The sequence below is a fragment of the Eleutherodactylus coqui genome, chromosome 1 (assembly GCF_035609145.1).
Source record: "Eleutherodactylus coqui strain aEleCoq1 chromosome 1, aEleCoq1.hap1, whole genome shotgun sequence".
Taxonomy (NCBI): Eukaryota; Metazoa; Chordata; class Amphibia; order Anura; family Eleutherodactylidae; genus Eleutherodactylus; species Eleutherodactylus coqui.
In genome coordinates, this window is record NC_089837.1 from 162,310,772 (window position 1) to 162,337,706 (window position 26,935).

The following is a 26,935-nucleotide window of genomic DNA, read 5'->3' on the forward strand; positions in this document are numbered from 1 at the left end:
AATACGCGTATGCGTATACTCGTACACACGTATACTATATATATATCTCTCTATATATCTATATCTATATATAGATATATAGAGATATATATATATATAAAAGATGTGTACACGCATATATACACACACACATTATATATATATATATATATATATATATATATATATATATATATACACATACACATATATACACACGCATATAAAAAAAACGTGTGGGTATGTGTGTGTATATATATATATATATGTGTGTGTGTATATACACTCACGAATACGCGTATGCGTATACTCATACACATATATACTATATATATCTATCTATATATATAGATATATATATATAAAATGTGTACACGCATATATACACACACATATATATTTAGGTGAAAAAACTATTTCATCTAAAACAGTGGAAAGTGAATTGCAGGGAGGCATTACAGTACCTTCTGCTGAGAATTCAGCACTGGACAGCTCCCTGCTATTACGAAGCCTGGGTTACTTGTGCAGGGGGAAAGGATCAGCACTGGACAGCTCCCTGCTAATACGAAGCGTGACCGGCGTCTCGGGAGCGAGCACGTCGGGCTGAAGCAAGCGCAGGGAGAAGAAGCGGCGGCCATCTTTGGGAAACTTTTTATAAGTTCATGAAACGCCAGAACTGTAAGTAGGAACCGGCTTTAAAAGCCATTTACATTGGTACTTAGTAATGTATGCTGAAGAAGGGGGACTGGGCAAAAAAAATATTTCACTGCTGCCTCGAGACATCTCCTTTAATAATAACCTAAAACCCCAAGATGGATAAAAATGATACTGCCCTATTGGGGATTCTTATAATAGAGTATGTCTTTGGTGATTTGGGACAGAGTCAGCTGTTTTAGTGTCCTAATTTATTTCAAATGCTTTATATTTGCTCCACTACCGTATCTTGCTAGTGATTGGAAAGAACATGGCTTTGATACAGTTTGCCTGTAAGGTCCACATTACTTGGCAGTCATTACAGAGTACACAGTATCAGGGTGCTGTACGTGTCCAATTTTCCAGGATATTACTGCCTCTTAGAAATGATTGCCTAAGGAAATATGCCTGTTTTTCATTTTTTGTAAGTAGCCATGCACAGTTTCTTTATGTAATTGGTTTTCTTAACATCTGTCTTTATCCTCTGAACGTTATATTAGCATTTATTCAATTCATTGATTTGTAACCCTGCGACTTTTTGCCAAGACACTTTCAAGATTTCAAAGCCTAACAGCTAAGGATCCCTAAAGATTATTTCAAATATTGCCAAAAATCTCGTTAAATAATATGATGTTTAGCTCTATGGTGTTTAGTCCGCACACACATTAAAATGCATTTTTTTTTGTTCCAAAATAAATCCAGCACTAATATAGAAAAGGGTATTATGTTGAATCTGTGCTTTGTTTTGCACACTGGCCTGACTGCTGAGAGCACTGAATGTATTTGAAGTGGGTAGTTATACATAATAGCTCTATCTACATCTGCACTGAGGGCTCCATTTGGAGCCTCTGGCACACATTGGTCCCAAAAATCCCAGATGAAAGAACGCAGCATGCTGAAGGGTATGACAAAAACTGAATGGATCCCATTATAGTCAGTATTGTCTGTCAGTGCTGTTCAGTTCTGTCAGTGTAAGAGGGGGAGCTATGCCTCACTCTCCCCTCCCACCATAGCAGCTCATAGTCGCTCTGATGAGTGGCCGCTGTGGTCGCGTCAGGCTCTGTCGTCTGTCAGTCAGGGCAGGGAAGTGGAGTGAGAGAAGCCGTGCACCACCAACAAGTGCACCACAGTGCAATGAGGCGCATGAAGCACCAGAAGTTCACAGCACTTGCCAACAGTGAGGTAAAGCCCTGCCATCCAGTAGGACAAACCCCAAACTTTCATGGAGCCTGTAGATGGCTTATAAAATGGATTTTCTGCTGCGTCACAGAGGGAGAGTGCAGGATAGAGATTGTGAGCAAAAGCTGCTACTGGAGCGGGCCTGGGTACAATAGTCTGCAGCAGGGGCGTAACTAAAGGCTCAGGGGCCCTGATGCAAAATGTGAGCTGCCCCCCCCCCCCCTCTATCTGTATCTGTACCCATACCCATACCTAAACCATGCTGCACAGAGACATAACTTGAAGCTTCTGGGCCCCAATGCAAAACCTGTAACAGGGCCCCCAACTATAATTTTTTATTCATAGTACTGGGCTCCCTATATGGAGAAGAGAGGCCATATGGGCCCCCTAAGGCTCCTGGTCCCGGGTGCAACCGCATCCCCTGCACCCTCTATAGTTACGCCCCTGGTCTGCAGAAAGCAGCAGGGGCTTGACTGATGGCTTAGCTACTGTGCAAAGTGCAGAGAGACAGAATACGGGCCAACAGTGTTTGCTATCACAAGGCCTACCAACAGGCTAGTTGTCTGGGGGCACCCAAGCTAACCACTACTGAAACTCCAGAAAAGACATTAGGAGGAGAACAGACAGAGTGCGTTGCCTTCTACCATCATAGATCTTTTAGATGGCAATGTTAGCTATCAAGTGTTATCGACACTGAGTATGAAGAAATACAGTTATTATGTTTTGAAATTAATAGAGTGCTAAACCTGCCACAAGGAATTGTATGTTTAATTAAAAACATCTGTGCCAAGATATAGAGTACCCATTGCAGCTTAATGGATAAATGGCATCTACCAAGCCATTCAGTACATAACTGTAAATAAACAAATAAAAGTTTCCAAGTGCAAACAGGTTCTATTTTACTAAAAAGCTCCACAATAATGGATTCCAATAATTGCAATAATTGTTGCAATACATTATAAACTGTAGCAGTTATCACACTAAATTCTAAATAATAATCAAAACACTTCATAAAAACAGCCAATGGACCGGTATATTACATTGTCCGAAATAAAAAGCCACATTTGGGTGCAGAGCCCCCATGATGAGGGGATATCTCCAAATGTCCTAATGGGATTTCCGCATGACCCTCCACATGAACAGAAAGACAACAATCAGAACAACATATATTATCACCACCAATAAAACGTCAATAAGCAGGGAGAAGAAAAAAACACTTCACAGGATTATAATGTGGTGCTAAATCTTCAGTGGGGTAGTTCAGAAAGGAGAATATTGGGCATAGTGTGCAACCAATACAACTAAAATAACCTTCAAACTGACAATACCTTTTCCATAAATGGTTAAACGCAGAACCTAGAAAAAGGCATGGCTTCCTTACAAGTAGCATGGAGAGATGCTCCAGCTGACAGCATCTGCTCGTGCCCCCATACACATGGGCAGCTGGCGATGCCATCTGACGACTATGGAAGCCGATACAGCCCAAAAATCTAATGCGTTGTAGAACCAGTGTGTTCCTTCAATGGAGGGTTGAAGCAGTCTTTTATGTGTTCCTGGATCTTTCCACAACCATTAATTCAATTAAGCATTATTACCCACTATCTCATTGAGCCTACATCTCCAAACCCATGAAGTATTCCCCAGAATACAAGAAAAAATAATCTAAAAAATTACGATAAACAAACTTTATTTAATACTTTAAAACCGCCCCATCTATAAATAAAATCTGTATATTAAAAATAAATATACATACATCTAATGCCTTAAACAAACCCAAAAGAACTATTTATTAAAAGTGAATATTTTAATAGCATAATTGAATGCTTTGGGGGCTATTGTATCCAAATTAAAAATCCATTTAGCGCCTGCACATGGCATTTTACTGATATAATCCCCTAATCTCACACTGTGGTATATTTTCTCAATAGCAAAACCGCATGTGCCTTTCAGACAGCCTCTTTGTTTTTCCATATAACACTTTGACAAGTGAGTGTTCCGCAAAATTCCTTAAAATGTTATAAAAATGTTCCCCCACCCTTGTTATAAAGGAAACACTTCATGCAGCCCACATAAAGCTTCTGACAAGGGTACTGTATTACTGTCACACAGTTCATTGATCCTTTAATTTTGAGCAAGCAAGTCCTATCAGAGTTTTCAACTACAGCTACTGTATTACAGTTCCTAACCCCTTAAGGACCAGGCTGTTTTGTACCTAAAGGAACAGACCCTTTTTAGGGATTTTAGCCATGTGGTGGTTTTACTCCCCTATTTTTTTCCTCAAGCTACCAAAATTATTTTTGATGCATTTTCTTTTAATGACATATTTTTTAATATCTTTCTTTTCTATTTTTTAGTTTTATTGGGGTTAAAAAGCTAAACAAAAAGTTTTTTTTTTAAACATTTATAGTTGTTTTCTTTTTCTTAGTCAGTATATTTACGTTAAAATAAAGTATGGGAATGGGTTTCTTATTTTATTTGGGACGTTTTGATATATAAAATGTATGGTTTCGGATTATTGGGCGCATACGCCGACAGTTTTGGTTGGCGCCAGCTTTGGGTCATTTAACTTTTTTATGTATATATTTTTATTTTATTCTGTAATTATTTTAACTTATTCTTGTAACTATTTTTTTACCATCTATGTTCCCCATGATGTCATTTTTGGGGGTCATTCACGTGGTCTTTTTTTTTCTATTGCACACTTTTCCACTGTAGCTGGGGCATCCATAGGAGTCCCAATTACAGAGAAAACATCCCCACTTAGTGACAATAGTCACTGTCAGAGCTGATCAGGGTCTGCTAGAACCCTGCAGCTCTGCTATGCCAGGGGACTCATGGCAGTCACGCTACTGCCGTCTCACGTAGTGGAAGAAACACTTCCACTTTCACTTCTTAGTACATAGCGCTCATTGAGTGCTATGTACCTGGGAAAGGAAAAGGCAGAAGCGGTTAAAACTGCTTCTCCCTTCTTCTCTGGGTTCTCAGCTGTTACTTACAGCTGAGAACTAGACCTGCTCCTGCTTGATTGCGCTATATATTTACTGCGCTTGGTCCTTAAAGGGCTAATACATAATTTCTGGCAAACATCACAATTACATAGAATAAAGTATATCACATAGAATAAAATCTGACACCATTTTTTTGTATTGCTGTTCTTGCAAACCACTGTGGCTCCTATAAGGTTTCCTAAATTCTGAGTTTTTCCATAGACAGAACTGGGTTTATCAGGTAAAAGCCCCCCCACCATCTTATCTTGTTTCAAAAGACTTATCAGCGTGTAAGCATGTGAGCAGCCGTTCAATAACAAGAAAGGCTACGTAAACCAAATATAAAACAAAATGGCATTTTCCTCATCTTCTAGCGGTCTGTCATTTGTCTTAACCCTGATTGCAGACCTTCTCTAATTATTCAGAAATCTGCTAGTCACCACAAACTCCATCTAGTGTAAGACAGTAAGTATAAGGCAAGGGGAGACGTCTAATTGCGGTATTTTTGTATCTTGACGCCACCAGGAAGTACTGGTGGAGACAAGATTGACAAGGAGGGTGACACCCCCTGTGCCTGGTTGGATGCAAAGCTGGCTCGGCTGCAGGTCCTGACAGCCCACTAAGGTAATCCTGCCCATCCATTCGTCTCCATTAACGGCGGCCGCTGCAGGTGCGTATTGCCCCAGCTAAAAGAGGCTTCCCCGCCGGCGAGCCAGAAGGCGGCACCCTCCTCTGTGTTTAAGTACAGAGTGGAATCGGCATGAGGGATGCCACACTGCCGTGAAGTGGCTTTGCCGGCGGCACACCTTAAGGCCCCCCCACGTGTGTTTCACAGCGCAGTCAGCAGCAGCGGGGACACAGGGCTGGTGGGACAGTCACTCACAGACGGAGGCAGCACACTGCAGGACAACACCAGGGAGCCGGCAGCGGCGCAGGACACGCTGTTACATGCGTCCCCCACAGAGTGCATTAGGATAGCAGGGAAGCAACAGTGTAGGGGGACTGTGAGTGATAGGCAGTGGCCGCATACAGCAGGGAGGCCACAGCGCAGGGTCCGGGGGACAGGCAGGTAGCTGCTTTAACTGCGGTGGAGCAGAGCCCTAGCTAACACACATGGGGCTCAGTGCTTCAGACAGAAATCGAGTGTAGCACCCACTTGGACCTTGAGCTATTAAGCCAATTGGGAGCTAGGGGTGTGACAGGGGCGTTCCTCCATAGAAGCCCTGTCAAACCCCTAGCTTCCAGTGGCGTCAAGATACAATAATACCTCTAATTGCTTATCATAACAGATATAACCTGCAACAGCCAAACATGGGGAAAGAAAACCAATAGAAGGGAAGGAAAAACAACCCAAAATATGCATATCAAATACAACAGGGCACATTTATTAAAACTGTCTAAAAGCAATACTTGTTTTGTTGCCCACAGTAACCAATCAGAGTACAGATTTCATCTCTTAAAACTACTACAGTATGGGCTCATTCTAGGACAAATCACCGAAGGGCTAACATCTAACCATCCCTGATTTTTACAAAACTCTGCACATTTGTTATTAGAATGTATATATAAATCTCAATTTTCAGACCAATCAGGTTATGGGTTCAAGAAAAAAAGGGGGATGAATTTTCGGAAGGTCACCGAGAACCTTACTTTTTCATAATTCATATTTCAGAAACTGTGGGGCATAAAAAGATGTGCAAAGTGTCATTTTCTTCATAACAAAATGTAGATTTATAACATATTTTTCCTAATACTGTAATTTCACTATGAGTTAACATAAAATTGAAGCAAAATTTTGGGGGGTAACGGAGCCACTCCAGAGAGAAAGTTGAAAAAATGTGTTTATACATGCACTGAAGTTTCTTACCACAACATTTCAGGAAGGTGTTAATTGTAGTTTTTGAGAAAAAATGTTTTGACCTCTTTCTGACAATAAAATAATGCATAATTAATAGGGATGAGCGAGTATACTCGCTAAAGCACTACTCGCTCGAGTAATGTGCTTTAGACGAGTATCTCCTTGCTCGTCCCTAAAGATTCGGGGGCCGCCGCGGAGCCGGGAGCGGCGGGGTAGAGCGGGGGGGACGGAGGGGGGATCTCTCTCTCCCTCTCTCCCACCCACTCTCCCCTGCTTCCCGCTGCAACTCACCTGTCAGCTGCGGCGGCTCCCGAATCTTCAGGGACGAGCAGGGAGATACTCGTCTAAAGCACATTACTCGAGCGAGTAGTGCTTTAGCGAGTATACTCGCTCATCCCTAATAATTAATGATACTGGCATGTAATAAATATGGTGCTTAATTAATTAATTAATTTAATTAATTAATTAAAAATTAACATTATTGATTGTTTAGCTGAACATATTGTTTGTCCTGAAGCAGATTTCTTACCCAATTCATGATATGAAGCATATTCAGGTGTATTTGGTCATATTTGATACCATTACAATTGTTGTTGGTATAGAGTTGGCTACCGTCAGGATTTTTTTCCCCAAAAACTACAAAGAGCATGTTCCTGAAATTATGTGGCAAGAAAGGTTTGTAATAATTGGAAGTAGTCAGGAGTTGCCCTTTGGGTGATTTGTTCCAGAATGACCCTGTGGTAAAATGAAAGCTACTCTGTGATTATGACTATGGGCTACAAAGACAGTTTTGATAAATCTGCCTCAACATGTCTAGATATACCATATGTAATACACATCAACAGCTTCCAAAGAAGAGGTTGCTTTACCAGCTGTAATCATATCTGTACATCATCTGCTTCTATCACTGTGTGAACCTTACTGTTCCAGAGAAGAACTAAAAAAACTTTGCTCCCAAGGTGTTATCTGGGCCCGGATCCATTATAACTTGACTGTAAATTTGAAATACAATTTCTATAGCTACTTTCAGTTAGTGAAGCACAATATATATCATGCACATAACTGTAGTTGTAGGACACAGAGGTGTGAGTTCTAAAACATGAAAATTCCCAGTATAATGACTTTCGCTTCACTGTCCTGTTGAGTAGTGCTTATTAATGTTGTAATACAATGAGGAAATAAAAATGTATAAAACCTCTAATGCATTCCGGGGAACTATAGAAGGTCAATAATAAAATGCATTCTTAGGATGATTGGTCATGTATAGCAATACTTGGATTATGGTATGAATCGCAGAATTATATTTTGCTTTCATCCAAGAAAGGAATTTTGTGAAACTATTATTAGCTATTAGTATTAGCTGTTTTAGTGCTCCTTCACACGGACACTGCAATTTTCGACCAGCAGCAGTGCATGTCCCGTTTATGCGCCCGTTCAGACAGCCCAGGTGCAGCGAGTATACGCCGCACCCGGAATACTGCTAAACTCCCTCCCCCTCTATGCGCCTTGCTGGCTGTTGGCAAAGGGAGGGCGCGGGAGCTAGTGTGCTAATCTCTCGCCACGTCCTATGCCTCCCTTTGCCAACAGCCGGCAAGGGGTGGAGAGGGGGAGGGAAGGAGTTTAGCAGAGCCGCTGCTTAACTCCCTTCCACCTCTCTTTTCTGGCAGCTCTCATAGGCTCCCATAGGAGTCTGTGGGACTGGCCGGCATATTCCATCTGAAAAGATAGGTCCTATGAACAAAAATAGCAAATTGACTAAAGGAGTCAGAGGAGGTTGTCAAGAATTGTACTAAGGAATAGATGGTGTACAACTTGCAGCGGAATAGAGTGCTAGTGCTCCAACTAAGTGCCCGAATGCACAACTCCTCATTTCTTAGCAAGGATGGATATAACATTGAACAACCATTTTCAGTGACATTGCTGTCTAAGAGAAACACAAAGGTAAGACTCAAGTGGGCAAAAGAACACAAAAATTGGATGGTTAAGCAGTTACAACAAATCCTGTGGACAGATAATTCCAAATTTCTGTTGCCCCATGCTGAAATGTCAGGACTTGCTAAAAAAGGCCCCACTTAAAGATACAGAAGAAGTGAGATCAGATGTGGGGATTCTCAACTCGCTAGATAGAACCACGGGTCAACGGGGTAGAAGAAGAACTTTATTAACAGCAACATGCTTCAGTGCCGGAATAGTACTTTTATCAGGCTTTGAAAAGGTACATTTTTCTTTGAATTTGATCCCTTTTTCAGAGATCTGAACATCAGAACTTATCACAAGCATTAGCAGTAGCCCTGGTGGTGAAATGGTAGGTTTAGTTAATGGTTCGTTTCTGTTGTCCAGTGGGTTACCCACCCCTCCAGGCTCCAGCATTGTTTCTGTGATGCAGAAAAGCTGAGACTAGAATAGACAGACATCCACCGTCTTACACAGACTTCTCCATATGCTCCCCCCTTTTACACAAGTTGTTCTCTTGTCTCCTTTCTTCCACAGACTATGTCCCTATGTTACACACACTGCTCCTCATTTTCCCTCTTTTATACAAACTTCTTTCCATGTCCCACCCCTGTCACAGACTTTTCTACATACTCCCTGTGTTAAAATACATCTATCCATGCCACTGTTATTGCAATAAGTCTGTGAAACCAGGTATATCTTGTTGTAAAAGGATAGCAGCTGCCTGGAAATCATTGACACGTCACACTCAACTTGGTGTAATGGAATGATGAGTTTTATTTTGTCACAGAGAACTTTTATAGTAACATTAGTTCTGCTTTTTCATTTTATTTTCAAACATAAGAGCACATGCTATGTCACGCTAGTCTCTTATCAGCAATGTTTCTTCTGGCCGTGTCATCTAGATAAGCGAACTGAAGCAGCTATGCAAGACTATGCCCTGTAGCTAAAAAGCTTCTAAATATCTTAACATATGTTTTCTTAAAGCTACACATACAATTTTAATCACAACAAGGCATTTAATTATATAAAGAATTAATTCGACAATGTTACATAAATATATTCTCTAACACCACCTTCTCTCTCACAGATTGCTCCCCATGCACCTCTCTGTTACATAGACTACTCTACATGCAACCTTTTTTACACAGACTTCTTTCCATGCCCCTTTAACTCTCACAGATTGCTTCACATGCCCCATGTATTATATCCATACCAATACCAGTACCATTTCAGAGAAATATAGAGTATGGAATTATTTAAAGGTTAACACTCCATCTATTAGAAATGCAGTGCATGGGACGCACTTGAAGGGTCTCTGTTATCTAAGACTTGCACACTCTCCCCTTTAACAATATCTCAATGCATAAGCTGCAGCACAAGTGACAGCAGTGGGCTAAACAGTCCAATTTTCTTAGCACAGTTCTTGTCTTCTGGAACAGGCTTACAGACTGTTTGTGACTCTATTGGTGGGCATAACTAGCATTTATGTTGAGGCCGGCCTCACTTGCGGTTTGTTGTGCTAGGGCTGCAGCTTCTACCGATCCCGAAGATCCTGCACCACTGAATGAGGTTGGGAGCACTCCTTTATGCTCTTCTGTCCAGATCCTTGTGGGTACTGGTAGTTGTCATGGTACTCCACTCACTCCAGGTCCATAAAGTGACTCTTACACTCTGTCACAAGCAGTACCATTCTCAGCCTCTTCAAACTTAGTCCTGTAGCAAGTTCATGCTTTTGATTACCTCTGTAGTCTCTCTAAGCCTGCTACATGCAGCCAGCAGCTCTCGCCACTCACTTTAGGCCCTGCACTCTCACATTGCGCAGCCAACATTGCCCCTTTTATGTGAGAGCCATACTCAATAAGCGCCCATTGAGCATACTCAGTTCTACTGTGCCAAAATTTGGCCAACATTTGAAGCCCAAATAATATGGTAATGGTAATTTTGGCACAATTTTTAGTGCATTGTGTAGCCCATTTTCATAGCAACTTTTTAACCCTTTCAGGGGAGTCCTTTACACCTGCACTAATCATAAAGATGAATGCCCATCAAGGGATACAGGAGATGGTGCAGGTGTAACGATATGGTTTCTTTCTATGATCGAGTGGAGTGAATCAAAAGTGCTCTGACCAATAATTAATTACAGACCTCGGGGGTTCTGTGGTACAGCAGATTTTCCCTGAGCGGGAGGAGGTTTTAAGCTGCACAGCTGTGCTACTACTCAGCCTAAATGGAACACTGTTCAAGAACTTCATCTATCAGGCAGAAATTAAAGTGTCTCTGACTTTAGAGAACCCAGCAAGTCCATTCATTAAATGGACAGCCCATTGATTTTAATGGGAACTCTAATGTGATGCTGAAATGAAATTGAACATTTCTTCAAGATTTCCTTGTAGATTACAGCAGATTCCAAACAGTCCTATCAGTGGGACACCTAATGATTTCATTTTATTACAGGAACCATTTTAACAAAAAGAAATAGTCTGAAGTGGGACATTTACGGTCTTATCTCCACATTTTTCTGATCATTAAAGAGGTAAAAGGGCCATTTTTGAAAATTGCCAGGGATACGTAGATAAAGGTGTAAAAGATGAAAAAAAACTCTTAAAGTGTCCCACTCCTCCAGTGCCACTGTTCCAGTCCCCCCTACTTTGTACCTTGGTTGTGGTCACATGTATTTCTTCATTCACATGACTGCTGTAGCCAATCCTAGCTTCAGTGGTCATGTGTGCAGGAATGGCCAGTGGTTACCTGTAGCAGTCACATAAATGCTGAACTCTGCAGGAACTTACCAGACTTAAGTGGCAAGGACTGGACTGGTGATGCTCGAGAGGCAAAACATTTAAAGGGTGAGTGATGTTTTTTTCCCCTTTTTATATCCTTATGTATCCAAGGCAATATTTAATGAGATTATTATTTTTTTAATAACTGCATTTTTATTTTCAAAGTTTTCAGACAAGAAAATAAAGATAAAAAGATAACATATGAGCGGCAGAATAAAGGCATAAAGAGATCAAGGATTACCTCATTTTTAACTGGCGGCAGAGAGATTTGATCACATATATAGTAATAAATGGCAGAGAGTTAAATTACAGAAATAGTGAGCTACTGCGTTTCAGTTTAGGACTGTAGTAATAACCCTCACAGAGTCAGAGAGTATAACATCAAAGAACAACAAACAGGGGAGACAAAGGAAAGTAGGATTGGGTAGAAAGGGAGGGGAGGAGAGTCACTATGTAGGTGCAACGTCAATCAAAGTAGGGCACTATGAAAGAGACATCAAAAGCCCCTTTGAATTAAATATATATCTCAGGGTGACCAAATAACATCAAAGAGTTCAAACTTATCTTACATAAGGCTGTTAGATATTCCATGGTATGAATGTCCCTTATCATTACGTAGAAATCAAAGTTAGAGGGGGGAGAAGGCTGTTTCCAACGTTTGGCACTCAGACCTCTAGAGGCTGTTAGGATATGTGCAAGCAGCCTAACGGATAGATTTCTGATGTTGAACGGGTATATATTTAAAAGAAATAAAGCAGGGAAAAATCCAGGGACAGGATTTGAGCTTTTAAAGACCACGCTTCGACCCAAATGAAGGTCCAAACCAAGTGTGGTAATGTACCTCCCACTTAGTCATATATCAATGATTCAGAACCTAGTCAGGGAGGGGATTGTATAAAGTATTGTAGATATCGGATATCAACCCCTTGGTGGAGGTCCTTGCTTTGCAGATCTCAAATTGAGTAGGAGCAGATGCTAAATATGTAGTAGACAGAGCCATAAAAGTGCCTACATTGTAGGTAGGAGGAAGTGTTGGGGAAGAGGGAGGGGGGTCAAACAGGAGTAAGAGTCGAGTTATGTATTCAACTATGTCTGCGAACTGAAACAAGCCACTTTCCAACCAAGCTGAAATAAAATCGGAATAAAGACTATCTGGTAGTAGGGGGTTAAACAGAAGTGAGGTCAAAATGTATAAAAAAATAAAGTGAAGTTTATTTGAAAAAGAGAGTTAAAAAAACTCAAATTTTATCTACAAACTTTTATTATGGAAAAATTCATAATGACCCGAACTATAAAAATATTATATCTGTTATATCACATGGTGAACGTAATAAAAAAAACAATGCCAGAATTGCTATATATTTTTTATAAAAAGGGTTTTTATCGTGTCACAGTAATAAAAAAATGTAAAAAAACCCCATATATATATAAATTTGCCGGAATGGTATTGACCCAACAAATAAAGTTAACATAATAGTAAGACAGCAGTGACGACCTTAAGCAGTGGTTAAAAAAATTTTTTAAAACACACCAAAATTGCTATTTTTCACAGAAACAAAATAAAAAACAATCAAAAAGTCGCACTTACCCAAACATGGTAGCAATGGAAACTATAACTCATCACTCCAAAATCAATACCTCACATAGTTCTTTTGGCAGAGAAATAGAAAAAGAAAAATGTTATGAGTTTTGGAATATAATGATGCAAATAAAATAATTTTTTAAAGCATTTTCATTGTGGAAAAGTAGTAAAAACAAAAAAAAACTGTATAAATGTGGCATTTGGCAATCGTATTGACCCACAGAAGAAAGGTAACATTTTAAGAATATCACATGGTGAACCCCATGAAAGAATAGAATTTCTGTTTATTTCCCATTCCTCATCCACCCCCCCAGATTTTTTTTTTTTTTACAAAAGTTAAACAATACATTATATGTACCCCGATGTGGTACCATTAGAAGATACAACTCAACCTGCAAAAAAACGCCCTCATATGGCTATGTTGATGCTAAAATAATGATGCTATAGCTCTGTGCACATAACAATGTAAAATAAAAAAAAATGTTTGGTCATTAAGGTGCAGAATAGGTTGGAAAATCTGCTTACTAAGGAAATGTTTTCTACACAATAGTGAGATTCATACACTTTAAATAAGATATATTAGCTGTTGTTTCTCTCTGTTATTATTTTTAATTACGTTAACAAATAGAATTTTATATTTCCACAACTAAATGGAAACTGCAAGTACAGTTCACACAAATAATGTATACAAAGGAGCAGTGGTAGAAATAGAATTGTGGTAGATATTTCGGATAGGACTGTATCTTATAGGAAAAGCCTTTATATAACCTTCAGCAGTCGTATTCTGCAAATTGCCTGACTTCTATTTTTGTCGATAATTCTTTTTTTGTAGAACCAACATGTCTGCTGAAAGAATATTAGAGACCTTTGCTTTAACATTTAACAGTTATAGTTATTTTATTGTTGATTAAGAAAAGAAAAAAATCATCTGGATTACAAAGTCACACTTAGGCTTCTTTCCCGTTTTCACGGTCGGCCGATATATGTTACCATCTGGGGCATTAAAGCCCCTGAACAGGCGCACAAATCTAACATTTGTGCGCCCGTTTACATGGCATGGGCCCTGGCGCATATACGCCGAGGCTGCCCTGCCGTCACCCCTTTCCCCTCACAGACTCATCTCTGCTCTCCTCCCTGCTCGTTCTTCGCAATGGGAGGGGGCGGGGCAGGGGCAGAGCTAAGCACCACCCATCCAGCCTCCTCCCATTGCTGGCTATGAACAAGGGGCGAGGAGGGGGCGAAGCCTAGCTCTGCCCCATCCTGCCCCTTGTCCAAGCCAGTAATGTGAGGAGGTAGGATGGGGTGGCGCTTAGCTCTGCCCCTGCCCCGCCCCCTCCCATTGCAAAGAGCGAGTGGGGAGGAGAGCAGAGGGAGGGAGTTTAGCAGCCACGCTCCATAGGAGCCCATGCAGCGGCCGAAATATTCTAGTCCAAAAGATAGTTTCAGGACTTGTGCTATATTGGCCAGCCAAGTGCTTTTATGTTACGAGAATACGGCCATGTGATCGAATGCATTGGAATTCAATGCATCAGATTACAGCGTATATAAACCGGCCGTGAAAGCGGTGGGCCGATATACTCTCATGGGAAAGAAGCCCTTTAGGGCTCAGTCAGACAAGCATTTTTTTGCACTCACCTATGCGCGCAAAAAAAAGTGCTCTACAGTTGAGCAAAATGCACGTGACCATAGGTCCAGGCATATGCTCCGTTTCCCGGAAGGCCCAGAAGGGCCCCTGATCACTAAACACTATAACAGCGCTGGCATAGTGTGGATACCCCGCTGGGGTACACGCATGAGAGGACACCCCGCGGGAGTTAAGGAATCAACTGCCACAGTTGTGGCAGTGGACTGCGATGCTATTTGCATTGCTTTCAATGGGAACGGCACTGAGCGCTGGGTGATGTATTATTTTTTTTATTTTTTCTGTCAGCGTGGGCTTATTTTCAGGGAAGGGCCTATACTTCAAGCCCTTCCCTGAAAATCACTGTGCGGGTTGCCTGCAGCTCATTGTTTTCAAGGGGTCAGCTGCAGCGCCAATCCCATTGAAAGCAATGCGGTAGCATTGCAGTCCTCTGCCACAGCTGGTGACAGCTGTGGCAGGGGATTCTTTAACCCCCGCTGGGTGTCCCCTCATCACTAAACACTGTGACAATGCTGTCATGGTGTTCAGTGATAAGGGGACTCCCCGCAGGGATTCTTTATGTGGTTAGGTCCGTGCTGCGCATGAGAGGCACGGATTTCCTATCTTTTGCAGGTGCTCATATTTTGCGCCTATAAAAGACGGACATTAGACCAGTGCCATAGGGAACTAATGGTTCTAATAGATGCGCTTTTTTTTTTGCGCACATAGGTGCGTGCAAAAAAACGCTCATCTGACTGTGCCCCTAATTATTAAAGACAAATAAATTCCTTTTTCTGGTAAAGAAAAGCTTCACAGTTCATTTACATTTTTTACGTGTAAGTTAAATCTATCATCCCTATTACCTTTTCACTTTTTTACTTATTTTTCAGCAGTGATATGCTGCCAATATAGGCAAACTATGCGACTGCTATGGGGCCTGCATGACAAGAAGGCCTGGTCCTGAATGACCCTGCCCCCTGTACCGCCTCTAGCCCTAAATCCCAAACCTCCAGCCACTAGACTCATTTTCATACTCACACAGTCACACTGTTAAGCATTATGTTGGCTGGAGCACTTTGTGCATCATGAGACTCTTCGGCCTCCCTCACACAGGGCGTTTTCAGCAGCGTTTTCAGCCCTGTGCTAAACGCTGTACAACACTCCCATTCATTTCAATGGGGCTGCTCACACAGGGCTGAAAACGCTGCTTTGAAAAACGCTGCATGTTCTATTCTTGGGCGTTTTCAGCTGAGTCTCCCATTGAAATGAATGGGCAGCCTCTTCAGCTGGGCTGAAAAGGCAGCTGAAAGCTCGGCTGAAAACTCGGCTGAAAACTCGGCTGAAAAGGCAGCGTTTTGCAAATGCCCTGTGTGAGGGAGGCCTTCCTCAGGTTTCTGCACACTGTACTCTGTGCATCATCTGACTCTACCCCCTCCTACTGTCGGTGTGCTCCAGCCAATATCAGGCTCATTCTTACTGGTGGCTGGAGGTTCAGCGTGTGGGAAAAGGGTGCTATTACTAAGTGGAGCCACAGAGGAAGCACTCTTATTTTGTAGGTCTACAGATGGGGCATTATTACTTTGTGGGGCCACAGATGTGGGCATTGAGTGGGGCATTGTGGGTGGCAGGATGAGGAGTGTGTACAGATATGAGTAATGGCTGAAAGATTTCTTTATGTTGGATTTGTCTCAGATAAAGAAGAAAAGAAAACCAGACATCACCAATCAGAGGAGAAGCCTCTGTTATTTCTATCACTATAATGGTTGCATCATAATCACTGTCACTATGTAGAACTGGTATCTGACTACTGTATGGTGACTGCATTATATAAAGGTATACTACAGCTGAGCTGCTGTATCTACTCCCATTGTATTATAAAGGTCATCTAAAAGAATATAACAGTTAAATTTTTTCCCTCTTGTGAGGGGGTGCAATTCCGAGTTTTAGTATGGGGCCCATGAGTTCTATGTACGCCCCTGTTTTTAGTTGGTTTCTTTTCCCCCGTTAGGTTTTACACTAGGAATTATATATAAAATATAATCTCCTATTGAAAATTTGAAACCACCAAAAAAACATTTTTGTTTGCCTTTAACACTTTAAGGCCTCGGTCAGACGGGCGTTTTTTGCCGCGATTTGCGGATCGCATGACGGATGCGCATCCGCAAATCGCGTGACTGGGGCCGAAAAATCGCCCGAAAAATCTGCTGCTAGCAGCGTTTTCGGGGAAAAGGCCTGATCAAAGGAGCGCTGTCCAACCCATTGCAATTCAATGGAGCCGGCAATACAGCTGGCTCCATTGAAAGCAATGGGCTGACGGTGAGCGCGGGATGAATTTTCGGGAAGGGCTTAAAAATATAAGCCCTTCCCTGAAAAGCATCCAAAAATGTGTAATAATAAAAAAAATATATATACTCACCTTGTCCCTGCAGCCGGAGTTCAGCCGCGGCCGGCCAGCAGTTCTCCAATCAGGGGCAGCTCTCAGCTATTGAATGACAGCTGAGAGCTGCCCCTGATTGGTCCCTGCGCTGAGCCAATCAGAGGCAGCACTCACTCACCCATTCATGAATTCATGAATGGGTGAGTGAGAGCTGCCTCTGATTGGTGAGGGCTGTGACCAATCAGAGGCAGCCCATTCAGCAGGCGGGGATTTTAAATCCCCGGCTGCTGAATACTACCCAGAGCAGTTCAGGAGAACTGCCGGCCGGCCGCGGCTGAACTCCGGCTGCACGGACAAAGCGAGTATATATATATTTTTTTATTTTTACACATTTTTGGATGCTTTTCAGGGAAGGGCTTATATTTTTAAGCCCTTCCCGAAAATTCATCCTGCGCTCGCCCACAGCCCATTGCTTTCAATGGGCAAACATCATTCTTCTCTGCCACAGCTGTTACAGCTGTGGCAGAGGAGAATGATTTCTGTAGTATATGTTCTCAATGGGGTCGGCGCTGCTGCCGCCGGCCCCATTGAGCGCATATAATAGAACACAAGGAATCGCAGATAGGCACGATCTGCGATCTGCGATTTCTTGTTTCCTATAATTTATCAGACAAGCGCATAAAAAGCGCCCATGTGTACGATACCATTGCAAAGTAATGGTTCTAAAAGATCGCAGATCGCATGCGCAAGTCGCGGGAAAAATCGCCCGTGTGACCGAGGCCTAAAGATGTGATTTTCTTGTGGGGTTCTTTGATCTCTGCTTTATTTCTTTTTCAGTGTACGTAGCTATATGACGCCTTGCTTATTGCAAGGTGATCTGTAGTTTTTATTGGCATCACTTAAGGGTAAATCTACATATCACTTTTATCAATTTTTTTCAGGAGACAGGGTGAAAAACACATTAATTCTGCTACTAGTTTTTGTTTTATGGCATTCATCATGCTGTATAAGTGACATGATAACTTTTCCCATCAGCTTGGTATGATTATGACTGAGCACTCCCCCTCCCTCTGTTAACCGTTTACACGCCTCTTTCATGGGGTTAATGACTAGGTTCAGAGTAATCTCCGATTTTGGCCAGTGCAGCACAACCTTAGCTGTTAGCTATAGCCAGCTCCTGCTGTGAATAGCACAAGCTCTTCTCCTGAGCCCCGCCATCTATATGCTGTAAATATATGGCATTTTGTGGAAACTGCTTCCCTCCCATGACATACATGTATGTCATTGGGTGGGAAGGGGTTAAAAAACGGGATCACAATGAAAGTTGTATTTTTTTCTGTAGTTTTAGTGAAAATGAAGACATTGCACAAATTTGTAAAGCCACGTTTGGTTTTATTGATTTTATGAATGTTGAGAATATTCTCATTGGTCTGCAATTCTTATGCCATAAGGTTCCCAGTGTTCCAAATTCATGGAAATAATTAGAAGGACTAAATTGTTTTGCTGTAGAAAAATTATTCATTTACGGTAGTTCCAAAGAGAGCAAAAGACTTTCTCGTAGTCTCTTTTGTTCTATATATACATTCATTATCAAAAAAAAATCAGGAACCTAGAAGGAGTTGTCAGAATATATATGTGTGATTGTAACGTTGATATATTATAATAGCATAAGGATAATTTATTGTGGAAAACTGAACACTTGAAGGAAGGCTCTAGTACCCTGATGTACTGCCTCTAGCTTGGATACAAGATGTTATACGGGTGGGCATAGAGGCTCTAGTACCCTGTTGTACTGCCTCTAGCTTTGATAAAAGATGTTATACGTGTGGGCATAGAGGCTCTAGTACCCTGTTGTACTGCCTCTAGCTTTGATAAAAGATGTTATACGGGTGGGCACGGAGGCTCTAGTACCTTGTTTTACCGCCAATGGCTTGTATGCAAGATGTGATACGGACAGGCAAGAAGGCATAGAGGTTATGTATGGTATCCTGCAGCATATCACTCCACATTTTCTGTAACTGCCTCTAGATCATGCAAACTCATAGGATAAGATTTATTCAATCATTTAGTCAATTAAAACCAGCAGATATACGTTTCGGGATAGGCCCCTTCATCAGTCAAGCTGGGTTAGACATAACTCTTGGGGCTGGAGAATAAACCCAAGAGTGGTGGTGTTACCAAAAGGTGCTGTGAGCCTACCAGGGAACACCAGGAGCAGTGGTCTCAGCAAAGGCAGGATTGAGGCGCTCACCCCTAAGTCTCTAGACATGAACACGGCTGTTGTCATTGTCCAAACTAAACCTGGATTCGTTGCTGAAGACAACCTGGTTCTACTCCATATCAGTACAGTTTTGTCGTTCACGAAACTATGTAAAAAGAGGCGACGGTGGGTGGGTGTCAAAAAAGCAGTACACGTAATAGACACTGTGAGACCAAATGTCCTTCAGCCAAATGCCTGGAAATGGTTCCGTCAGACACAGGGCCTGTAACAATGAAGCCACTTGTTTCTGTTTGCGAATAACGAAACAGTTGGAACTGCTCATGCTTGGAATGATCAGATGAGCCTCTCTACTGGTGGTATGTCGAGGGCGTCCTGAGCCCAGTCGCCTTGTATACATGCCTACATATATCCACTGGTCCCAATACCTCCCAACGGTCTGGTTAGAATGGCCCAGGTGGTGGTTAATTCGTTAAAAAGACGACATCCAGCTTCTCGCATTTCAATAATGCGCCCCTCTCAAACTATTAACTGGGCAAAATCTCTTCCATTGAATCGCAGAGACATGTCTAGTGGTCAACAAGCTCTACACAAGTGGAAACAGAGGTCCACTACACACAAGGAGCCTCTGAGAGTCTTTTATAGGAAGGATGGAACCACTTTTGGGGCCTCAGGTGGCAAGGGAGTTCATCTAGCCACGCCACAACTCTAAACATTTGCCTGAGATGTAACTGCATGCCGAGCTTTGCAGGAAAATGGCAACTCCGAGTCCTAGGTGCTTGATTTTTTTTTTACAAAGAGAGGACCATTGCTGCTTACGAGGCTCATCAATAGGGCAGAGAGGTCAATGGAATCAATTTCCTTTATATAGTGAGTTTTCTTGTACACAGTTCTTCCTGAAATGAATGAAATTATTCCTCGCAAACATAAGTGAAGCCTAGGTATAGCTTTATGGATACAAATCACAGCTCATTATATACCGACATTTCGAAAGTAAAAGCTTTCTACTTGAAGAACTCTACACTTAGTCTGCTAAAAGATCAGAGCGGAGGATTCAACCACCTTCCAGTCTCTTTGTTGCAGTTATTTTTTACCATTTTTATTTTGACCTTGTATGATTTTCATCCCTCTGACTTCTGTCTAAATGGAGCAGGAAGGAAGTATTCCAAGAATTCCAAAGCTGCTATAAAATTCTTTTAATGTATCCCATACATTAAACATGTTTATAAACGCTGATATCTATTAGCTTGCAGAGGGATCATCTTTTTTCTGACAGTTTGTCATATGGAAAGCAGCGTGCTGTCATTGTGCTTGATTGATAGGAACTTCCAGGGATTATGTGACCCTGCAACATGTCCAGGTGCTGTTTGCATCCAGCTGAATAGGGCTCTGGGCTGTCTCATGTTGACAGCTCATGGCTGTTCTCCCCTTTTAACTCTAGGTGTTTTTTATCTGATTATGCCCTTATTAGGAATTTTGCTTCATGCTTCATTTACCCCAGCAAGATACTTGCAATATACTCTGGTCAAATACCTGAGGGGGCATTAACCCTTCTTCCTTCAGTCTTTTTTAGAGTTTTATGATCTGTGATGATAGTGGGAGATGTTAACTGCGTGTGAAACACAACAGGCGGGAGGAGAATAATATTTATCTTTTCACAGCAGGGCCAGGATATTTTAGCAGACAATGTACCTTTTTATATGTGCAGCCCGCTCATATTATTAGCTTATTTAAAAAGACTTGCAATTAGATGAAAATAATGTAATTCTTTTACAGTTGTGTTTTACACTATGCAAAGAATAATAGTATTGTTCTATGTAACAACAGAATAATAACCCTTCATTATCCACTGCAAGACCTCAGCCAAATAGGGAATGCTATTCATTTTCATTTCAAGAGCATTTCCCCTTGAAAATAAGTACTTGCAAATACAGCATCCAAAATTGTTAGATTACATGAAGACTCTTCATATTCCATTCTGACATTTCTATGTTACTGTATTTTAGTTTAACAGATCTTGGATTTCTAATAGGGGACAGTCACTAATGGCATTCATAGCAGTAATCATAGGGGATGTCAAACAGCTTTTAAAAGACTGAATGACAAGTAAATCCATGTTTTGTGCACTCATGCACTACTGCTCTGTGTATGCAGTACTTTGGACATTTCTGAACTAGGAAACTCAGGATAAATAGTACTACAGGTCCATTTCAGAAAAAGAAATGACAAAGTGACTTATCTAATTATCTTTAAGTAATGCTGTACCTGCAATCTAAGGATGCCTCTTGGAGTAGCTCTTTAAAAATATAGATTACTGAAGACTTAAAGGGGTTGTCCCGCGAAACAAAGTGGGTCTATACACTTCTGTATGGCCATATTAATGCACTTTGTAATGTACATTGTGCATTAATTATGAGCCATACAGAAGTTATCAAAAGTTATTCACTTACCTGTTCCGTTGCTGGCGTCCTCGTCTCCATGGTGCCCGTCTAATTTTCAGCGTCTAATGGCCAAATTAGACGCGCTTGCGCAGTCCGGGTCTTCTCCTTTTCTCAATGGGGCTCCGTGTAGCTCCGTGTAGCTCCGCCCCGTCACGTGCCGATTCCAGCCAATCAGGAGGCTGGAATCGGCAATGGATCGCACAGAAGCCCTGCGGTCCACCGAGGGAGAAGATCCCGGCGGCCATCTTCAGCAGGTAAGTAAGAAGTCACCGGAGCGCGGGGATTCAGGTAAGCGCTGTGCGGTGTTCTTTTTTAACCCCTGCATCGGGGTTGTCTCGCGCCGAACGGGGGGGGGGTTGAAAAAAAAAAAAACCCGTTTCGGCGCGGGACAACCCCTTTAACATATCAGCATGTAGGAAGTGTGCAATACTTTATTTTTCCTGTAGTAGCGCTCCAGGTAAATTGAATATTTGTCATTGCATTCCCTCACAGGGTACTGTTGATCACAGGAGGTCTAAGCAGCTACATAGGTTGTGATCAGCTTATTGTCAAGTGACCTGTTATGTCCGCTCGGCGCCACACCTCAGAACCAGCGCAAGCGTGTCCATTTAAAAAAACCCAAATATACTTATATAGTGTTTGCACTACAAACTACACCTCTCCAGGCAAGATGGGAGGACCCCTGTCCCTTACTAATCAGGGAAAGTGGGGACCCCTGCCTAAAAGGTGGGTGCTCTTCCCGATAAGGTCGGCCCCACTGTCTTCATCTGGGATCTGGCTATACCTGATTAGGTCGCCAGGAGAAGTGCAAAAAACACACAGGACACAACACTGTTCACACACACTGAACACAGAACACAACAGTTCACATCTCATGTCTGGCCACCTGCACAGACATACAAAACACGTCGCTGTTCACACCAACACACAAGATTACACAAACCACATAGAACAGGACTGCACATGGAGCACATGTCTGGCCACTTGCACAGAAATACCACACACGTCGCTGTTCACACCAACATACCAGGTTATGCACACCACATATAATAGGAACCCCACCCAGAGCTCACATGCATACAGATGGTAAACCATAGCTAGTTCAAATGTCCTCACACCAGGGGAATGGAGAGTCAGCCATTGTGCTGACATAGAGAACATTGTCATGCATCACCCATCTGACACACACATAGAACATCAGACATTTGGAGGCCGCACCTGCCCAGGGGTAGGGAGAAACCTGTGGTCACCATACCACACACTACACAATGCACACACCTCAGAACGCAAGGAGGGGACAGACAGCAGAGGTCCAGACCGTCTTCAGGGGAGGACAGAGGGACAGTACAGAGAAGCATGCATAACACCAGCTCTGAGTGGGATTTACAGAGTAGAACAATAAAGCACTAAAATGACTAGCAATCTCTCACCAGAGTTTGCTGGTATTTATCTGCTGCAGACAAGGGGGATTGGCTGGTGGAGAATACCACACCCAGCCAGCTCAATTAACCCCTACCTGTGAAGGTGTGCACAAGGAAACCTGTAGAACCACAGGTCCCAGAAGCACAACCTTAATATGACCTTTTTAACTAATAGGAATTGACCAAAGCAGAGTCCATTAGCACATCTGTCCTGGTATTTTAGGCCATATGACCTATTGCTCTTGATCATCAGCACCAAATGCCATATTCAACAATGTCTCCTAGCATGTTTACTGCCACTCAACATCATTTCCTTTCCTCCCTCAAAGGCATCATAACCATTCACTGTAGCATCTTGGACATCGATTCCCTCAAATTCATCTCCCCCCCAACAGAAACCCACCGCACTTCTTCACAGAACCACATCTCTCCTCTTATCACAATCTCCTCCTCCACAGGACTGTGCCTCCCGCAAAATCACAATCTCCACCTCCCCTCATAACCATGTCTCCCTATCACAATTGCCCCCAAGAGCCATTATTCTACTTCACAGAGCCATATCTCTCCCAGACAAAGCCATGCTTTCCACCCACATCATAATCCCCCCTCCTCACAGTGCCATGACTTCATGACTTCCCCCACATTATAGTATTCCCCTCTATAACATCTTTCTCCTGTTGCCCCACCTCCGGAAACAGCGTCATAACTTAGCTCATGGTGCTACCCCATGGTGACAGAGTCCCTTTAACAAGCTAGAATGATTTCACAAACATGTGCTACTTCTTTTCCTGTCAAGTAGTATCTTTGTATCTTTAGTTTTAAGATTTATATGTCATTGCATTTAGTTATATATGATTTTGTGTTTACAAACAACTGCTTTCATACACTGTCTTTTTTGCCCCTACAGTCATCCTAGTGGTGGTGTTTGGAATTTGTTGGGCTCCCTTCCATACTGAGCGACTGATGTGGAGCTTCATTGTTAATTGGTCAGAAGAAATGCACCAGATGTTCAGCTTTGTCCATATCATCTCTGGAGTGTTATTTTATCTCAGTTCGGCGGTCAATCCAATTCTCTACAACCTCCTTTCCACACGTTTCCGGGAGATGTTCAAGGAAGTCATGTGTCATGGGAGGAAAAAGAGACTAGGTTCTCGAAGATCATCGCCTAGTGTTACAAGGGTTACCACACGTAGTACAGTGTGTGAGCATGTTCCAGGAAATGGGCTCCCTTTTTCTGATGTAGATGAATTTGATGTGTATGTGGAGTGTGAAAATGTGCCCAAAAATCAGTCATCTTTCTCTTGAACCCTTCTCTTGCCGTAATGCAGCCTATAAACTGTACTAATGTTTTTACACAATAAGCTTCAGCTCAACTGGATTCTTAGAATTTCAAAAATGTTTTAAACTTTTTTCCATCAGTTCAATACCCAGGTTGTAAATGTTTGAAAAAGAGCCACACATCTTATATACTCGGCCTAGATAAATATTGTCAGACAACAGCACTGAGCAAATAACTCTTGGTAGTCCTCTAGGTATCACAAGGCGACTTATACCTGATTGGTGATGTTATATACAGCTGGATAAGAGATGTCAAATTTATCACCTATTCTTCCACACTGCTTTTCCGCACCCTTCTAGTCCTGCACTCTTTCTGACTTTAAAATGTCAGTAGCAGTAAAAAAAAAAGCGGGTTACAAATTCCACAAGCAAAAGCCAGAGAATTTAGTGATCTGTTCATTGCATTCTCTCTTACAGGCTTTAACTTTTGAGGGGCTAGCGCTGGCTAACTTACTGTTGTATGTAAATAAGGAAACACTCAAGGTATCAGGATAAATTCAATTTGCCTTTATTACGTACATGGCAGGTTTAACACCCACTAATATTGCCATGTACGTGTCTTGCCTAAGACAGTATTAATTAAATCTGCATTGGGTTTCTCATTATAATTGGCAGAATGATCTGTAGGACTACACACAAGTGAATATATCAACTAGGTGTTTGTTTTTCCTTCATTTTTATACATAATGCAACAATTCCTTGTGATTCACTATCACTGTGCTGCCTTGAATATAGCTGTAATATGGGAGATGCAGCAACGAGAATCCAGTTCAGAGAGAAACTCCACTTGAAATTGAAAACTCACCTGGCTGGCACATAAAATTAATGTATTTCTTATCTGCACATTGTGAAGTCATTGAGAATCTTTCATATCTGATATCACGGTGTTGCTGTTAGTGGCTGTTACCTGCAGAATACATCACCAGCAAGTAAAAGTAAAGGCCCATTTAGACACAACGATTATCGCTCAAAAGATGTCACTCAAGCGACTTTTGAGCGATAATCGTTGTGTCATTTGCAGCCCAAGATGATCGCTCAAGATGAGTGATCACCTTGCGCTGCCAGCAGAGGATGCAGAAGGCAAGCAGGGTGTCCCCTCTTGTCTTCTGCATCCAGCTGTTCTCCGCTCTGAGCGCCCGGCTGTTATAATCTGGGCGATAATCCTCACGTGTAAAGGTACCTTTAATGTCAGACTCTACCTCTTTATGCTACTGGTCCCTACCTACACCGACATCAGTTTATAGATGCACCCTGTCTTCTCCAATAGAGCTCTGACTATGGTAGGAAAGGTTTATAAAATGGTAGTTGGAGATGGTTTCTCACGGGAACACACTAAAATAAGATATTTATACAAGGCTTTACTAAAATTTTCAAGCCTTGTCTTCATTGATTTCATAGAGATGTGATGCCTGGAGTTTTTCTTTAAATATTAAACAACGTAGGCCTGCTGTAGCAAAGTGACCCAGTTCTTACACTAAACTGTATGTGCATGAAAGTCAGTGCTGACAAGGAGCTAAACTGAAATGAGAATTATGACTAGACCTATACCCCAAAGAGTAGAAGATAGACACATACGGCACGTTTGTATATAAAGATTTCTCTGTCTGTGATTACTTAGAATACACAAGTGGGAATTGTTTTAAATGTGCACTTACAGTACAAGATGTAGCTCTTTAAAACCGCTAATTGGCATCTACAGTTGTAAACTGTGTCTTTCTCACGTCGAGTGTCCCATAGAAAATTGTATAAAATCCGTACTGCTATTTCTGGTTCTATGGATTTTGTGGGCAAATTATGCCCAACAGTTCCAATGTCAGACTAGTTATTTACTGCAGGACATATGACTAGGCTAGTGCATCTTCTCTCATAATTGTTGGAGACACTTTTATCTAAGCACAATGACTTAAAAGTTGGTGATTTATAGCCAATTGTATCTTACTCTGTGTATATCATATGGTGATAAATCAAGGTGGAGAAATATAGAACACTCCACCATTCTGTCAGACCACAGACTGTCATAGAAATATTATGAAAATTTATGTTTTTCTGTGTAGTGTATGTATATATTGTCAACAATATTTAAAGTTCTGTATTTGTATATATAAATATATAAAAGGTGATTCTTTAATTTATGTTGAAAAACAAAAAAAAATTACTACAGGGTATCATTCTAATAAAGATAAAACACTGCAAACTATTTTTCAACATTCATTTACACTTTTCCAGTTTTCTCATAATTAAAGCTTTACAGTAATTAAAGGGGATATGCCATGAATCATTTTTATACACTAGAAATGCTGTAAGTAGCTGTTTTTAAGAAACCAGACATGTTTCTAGCATAAAAATATCCTTTTCACCTTTTTGCTTCGATGTGACTCCCTTAGTGCTGCTGGAGGCAGGCTTTGGATAGAATTAGTCTCCTTCCAAGTCTAGCAGCTAACAATTTAGTCAGTTCTCAGCTGGACTGCCATATTACTGCAGAGGCTCTGCTCCTTCTCTGACAAG

General features: G+C 41.7%; 1 protein-coding gene across 1 annotated transcript in view; it reads left to right on the forward strand.

The window, feature by feature from the left end:
* NMUR1 (neuromedin U receptor 1) overlaps positions 1 to 26,587 on the forward strand; it is a 51,533-nt gene extending 24,946 nt beyond the window's left edge. Inside the window, exon 4 of the mRNA XM_066602741.1 lies at positions 24,000 to 26,587. Within this exon, the coding sequence (XP_066458838.1) occupies positions 24,000 to 24,397 (398 nt within the window). The 3' untranslated portion in view covers positions 24,398 to 26,587. The remainder of the gene's footprint in view (positions 1 to 23,999) is intronic.
* The last annotated feature ends 348 nt before the right edge of the window (positions 26,588 to 26,935 follow it).